The following is a 5,192-nucleotide window of genomic DNA, read 5'->3' on the forward strand; positions in this document are numbered from 1 at the left end:
TTTTTCCTGTCTGTATTGTTTGCCTTCGTGGACTCCTTGTGTTTGGCTTTTTTTGATAACTCAGTAAAGACAGTGATTTTTGTTTCAACTTCTACCTGCCTCCTGTGTTTTTCTCTGCGTCTGGGTCTGAGCTCACCAGGGCCATTACAGTACGATCTGGCTATGTCAGACCCAGCAGAGAATGACGCTCTCCGTGCTGCTCTCCAGTCGCAAGGGCAGCGACTGAAGGACCATGAACAGGTGATGAACAAGTTGGGCGGAGGTGTTCAAGAGCTTCATGTACGCCAAGATGCCTTCCAGAATGCCATGAAGGAGCAGCTTCTCGCACTCACAACCCAGTTCCAGCAGTGTTTAACGCTTCTTGGCAAGCAAGCTCCGGCAGAGGCTGCCTCTACTCCGCCTGCCCCCCCTGCCTCCACAGCCACGCCTGATCCCCAGCCGGTCCTTCGCCATGAACCACGTGCTCCACCCATTGAAAGGTATGACGGTGACCCTGAGACCTGCCGCTCCTTTCTGACTCTCTGCTCTCTAACATTTGGCCTCCAACCATCAGCGTTTCCCACTGACCATTCCCGTGTTGCCTTCATGATCACCAACCTCACTGGAAGAGCACGGGAGTGGGCTACTGCGGAATGGGACAGACAGTCACCTGTATGCCAGTCTGAGGAGACTTTTTCTGCTGCCCTAAAAAGGGTTTTTGGACATTGCACCCCTGGTCGAGAGGCAGCCCGGGGTTTGTTGGCTCTCAAACAGGGCAACAGTCGTGTTGCAGACCACGCCATTCGCTTTCGGACTCTGGCTGCTGACAGCGAATGGAACACTCAGTCTCTGTCTGACACATTCCTGCATAGCCTGTCTAATGAAATTAAGGATCACCTCGCTCCACTTGATTTGCCCTCAGACTTTGATGCTCTTGTTGCCCTAGCCATCAAAATTGATAATCGCTTGTTTGACAGAAGGAGAGAAAAGACTCAGGCTGAGAGGAGAACCCCCGGCCACTGGGGGCAGCCCACCTCCTGGTCTCCATCCAAGCTTCATTCCAGTTTTTCTGGGAGCTCCAGGGGGGAAGTTACAGCATCTCCTGGGGAAAAGGAGGAACCTATGCAGGTGGGCCGAACTCAGCTTTCCCCAGAGGAGCGACAGCGCCGCTTTAGAGAGGGAAGATGCATTTACTGTGGTCTCAAAGGACATTTCCTGGCAGCTTGCCCAGTAAAAGGCAGTGCTCATCAGTAAATGGAGGGTTACTGGTGAGCAGAACTTTTTCTACAAAACCCTCCCGTGCACTCACCCAGGCCCATATTTCATCTCCTGTGGTTTCCCTGGAATTGGCTGCTTTCGTGGACTCCGGAGCCGATGAGAACTTTATGGATCAAGGCCTCGCTCGCCAGCTCCAGCTGCAACTCAAGCCTCTCCCCTCCCCCCTGGTGGCCCACGCCCTTGATGGTCGTCTCCTCTGTCATGTGTCACTCCAGACTCCAGCCCTCGCCCTCCTCATGTCAGGTAACCATTCAGAGACTATTTCTTTTTACATCATTGACTCTCCTGAACTTCCTCTCATTCTTGGTTTTCCGTGGCTAACTAAGCACAATCCGCATATAGACTGGGCTACTGGCACCATCCTGGGCTGGAGTAACCAATGTTATTCATCCTGTCTCCTATCTGCTGATCTCCCCAAGCCTGTTGACCCCTCCTCAGAGTTCCCTGATCTGTCTGGCGTTCCCTCTGCTTACATGGATTTGAAGGAGGTTTTCAACAAGGCTCGTGCAACTTCACTGCCTCCACACAGACCTTATGATTGTGCTATCGACCTTCTCCCTGGGACCTCCCCCCCCAAGGGCCGCCTCTACTCCCTGTCAGCTCCTGAGAGGGAAGCCATGAAGCAATACATCCAGAGCTCCTTAGCTGCTGGCATTATCCGCCCTTCTTCTTCTCCTGCTGGTGCTGGATTTTTCTTTGTGGATAAGAAGGACAAGACCCTGCGACCGTGCATTGACTACAGGGGCCTCAACGACATCACCATCAAGAACAGGTACCCCCTCCCTCTTATGTTTTCTGCCTTTGAACTGTTGCAAGAAGCCACCTTTTTTACTAAGCTCGATCTCAGAAATGCTTACCACCTTGTTCGTATTAGGGAGGGGGATGAGTGGAAGACTGCCTTCAACACTCCTAATGGCCATTATGAGTATCTGGTGATGCCTTTCGGACTCACTAATGCCCCAGCAGTCTTTCAATCCCTGGTCAATGATGTTCTTCGTGATATGCTTAACCGTTTTGTCTTTGTCTACCTGGATGATATTTTGATTTTTTCTAAGAATGAGAATGAGCATGTCCAGCATGTCCGGCAGGTTCTTCAGCGGCTGTTGGAGAATCAGCTTTTCGTCAAGGCGGAGAAATGTGAGTTTCACCAGCAGTCAGTCTCTTTCCTGGGGTTCATTGTGTCACCTGGAAGCATCCAAATGGATCCTGCCAAGGTTAGTGCAGTGGTTGAGTGGGCAACACCCTCTGACCGCAAGCAGGTGCAGAGATTCTTGGGGTTTGCTAACTTCTACCGACGCTTTGTCAGGAACTACAGCTCCATAGCAGCCCCTTTACATGCCCTCACTTCTCCTGGTTCTAAGTTTCAGTGGAACACTCAAGCAGAAGAGGCCTTCAATACCCTGAAGCAACGGTTCACCTCCTCACCCATCCTCTCCATGCCGGACCCCAAGCTTCAGTTCATCGTTGAGGTTGATGCCTCAGATGTGGGGGTCGGGGCGGTGCTTTCTCAACGCTCTCTCAAAGACAATAAGGTTCACCCATGTGCTTTCTTTTCTAGAAAACTGTCCAAAGCAGAGAGAAATTATGATGTGGGTAACCGGGAGTTGTTGGCTGTAAAGTTGGCCTTGGAGGAGTGGAGACACTGGCTGGAGGGGGCTGAACAGCCATTCCTAGTATGGACGGACCATAAGAACCTGGAATACATCAGAACAGCCAGGAGGTTGAACTCTCGTCAAGCCAGGTGGGCCCTGTTTTTTACCCGTTTCAACTTCACCCTGTCTTATCGCCCCGGCTCCAGGAACACCAAACCTGATGCCCTCTCCCGCCAGTTCGAACCTGATGACCTTCCTAGGTCTCCCTCTACCATTCTGCCTGCTGCCTGTGTGATTGGAGCTGTGACTTGGGACATTGAGAGTGAGGTGAGGCAAGCACTGGAGGGGGCTAAAATTCCGGAGGGATGTCCTCAGAACCTCCTCTTTGTCCCTATCCCGCTTCGTCCACGGGTGCTGCAATGGGCTCATGCCTCCAGGCTGAGCTGCCATCCAGGGGTGAGTCGGACGGTCAGTCTGCTTAAGCAGCGATTTTGGTGGCCTTCCTTAGTGGAGGATGTGGGGGAATTTGTCTCTGCCTGTTCTGTTTGTGCCCAGAATAAGACCTCACGACAACGACCGCATGGGCTGCTCCGCCCTCTCCCAGTACCCCGACGACCCTGGTCCCACATATCGTTGGACTTTGTCACGGGCTTGCCCCCCTCCGAAGGTAACACCGTCATACTCACCATTATCGATCGCTTTTCCAAAATGGCACACTTTGTTCCCTTGGCCAAACTCCCCTCTGCTAAGGAGACGGCACAGGTCATGTTGTCTCATGTGTTTCGTCTGCATGGCTTGCCACAAGATGTTGTTTCAGATAGAGGGCCTCAGTTTGCCTCCCGGTTCTGGAAGGAGTTCTGCCGACTGATTGGTGCCACAGCCAGCCTCTCCTCTGGTTTTCATCCACAATCTAATGGCCAGACAGAACGTTACAATCAGGAACTCGAAACAGCTCTCAGATGCTTAGTCTCCCATAATCCATCCCTGTGGAGTGAACAGTTGGTATGGATTGAGTATGCTCATAACGCACTTCCTGTTTCTGCCACTGGTCTGTCCCCCTTTCACTGTGTTTATGGGTACCAGCCACCTCTGTTTCCAGACCAAGAGGGTGAGGTTGCCGTCCCATCTGCTCAGGCCCTGGTCCGTCGTTGTCACCTTGCATGGAAGAGGGCTCGGGCAGCTCTTCTTCGGGCCTCAGGACGCTACAAGAAGGAGGCTGACAAACGGCGTACTCCGGCTCCTCGTTACCGTGTGGGACAGAGGGTTTGGCTCTCCACTCAAGACCTGCCTCTCCGTGTGGAAAGTCGCAAGTTGGCTCCCAGGTTTGTTGGCCCCTTCCCCATCTCCAAGATCATTAATCCTGTGGCTGTGCAATTATGTCTTCCCAGAACCATGAAAGTGCATCCCACCTTTCATGTCTCCAAAATCAAACCTGTGAAAACCAGTCCCTTGGTCCCCGCCTCCAAACCCCCTCCGCCCGCCCGGGTCATCGATGGAGGGCCTGCTTTTACTGTGAAGCGCCTGCTGGCTGTCCGCCGCAGGGGTAGAGGTTGCCAATACCTGGCTGATTGGGAGGGATATGGTCCTGAAGAGAGGTCCTGGGTCCCGTCTAGGGACATCCTGGATAAGTCCCTCATAAGGGATTTTCACAAGCGTCATGCAGACCAGCCTGGGACGTCTGGAGCCGTCCCTTAAAGGGGGGGGTACTGTAACATTCCGGTCATGTTTCCTGTTTTATTTTTGTAACTCTACCTCTTGTGTCATTCCAGTTTCCTGTGTTTTCCCGCCTCTCATCAACCCCACCTGAGGCCACTTACTCACCTGCCCCTGATTAGCCTCCCTCCCTTCCCTTTGTGTATATATCCCCACCAGTTCCACATGTCTCTGCCAGATCGTCTTTGTTCCTAGTGATATTTCCTTGTGCTTTGCTACGTTTGGCTTCCAGTGTTTGTTGTATTTCCCTGCCTTAGTTTTTTTTGAAGAGTTTTGCCTTTTTCCTGTCTGTATTGTTTGCCTTCGTGGACTCCTTGTGTTTGGCTTTTTTTGATAACTCAGTAAAGACAGTGATTTTTGTTTCAACTTCTACCTGCCTCCTGTGTTTTTCTCTGCGTCTGGGTCTGAGCTCACCAGGGCCATTACACTCACCTCTTCTGCAAAGCATGCAGGGCTCAGCCACATAAACATAGCCGGACAGCTAAAAGCTAATCACAACTTTGTTAAAGAAAGTGAACAGACAAAAAAGCATTCAGCTCACCGCCGCCAAACAAGGAGTAAAAAGCATCAGAAAACACAAAAACATGTATACACACAGTATATACACACGATTCAGTCTGTGTAGTCTAC

At 51.8% G+C, this 5,192-nt stretch overlaps 1 protein-coding gene across 1 annotated transcript; it reads left to right on the forward strand.

Moving 5' to 3' along the window:
* Positions 1-1,543: 1,543 nt before the first annotated feature.
* lrfn4b (leucine rich repeat and fibronectin type III domain containing 4b) lies at positions 1,544-4,544 on the forward strand. Its single transcript, XM_041954099.1, has one exon. It carries the CDS (start codon positions 1,731-1,733, stop codon positions 4,542-4,544), a length of 2,814 nt encoding a protein of 937 aa, XP_041810033.1. The 5' UTR covers positions 1,544-1,730.
* The last annotated feature ends 648 nt before the right edge of the window (positions 4,545-5,192 follow it).

This window comes from Chelmon rostratus, chromosome 15 (assembly GCF_017976325.1).
Source record: "Chelmon rostratus isolate fCheRos1 chromosome 15, fCheRos1.pri, whole genome shotgun sequence".
In the NCBI taxonomy this organism is placed as follows: domain Eukaryota; kingdom Metazoa; phylum Chordata; class Actinopteri; order Chaetodontiformes; family Chaetodontidae; genus Chelmon; species Chelmon rostratus.

Bases quoted from the DNA above. Each gene is read 5' to 3' on its own strand.
- lrfn4b (XM_041954099.1), top strand. From the start codon at position 1,731: ATGGATTTGAAGGAGGTTTTCAACAAGGCTCGTGCAACTTCACTGCCT.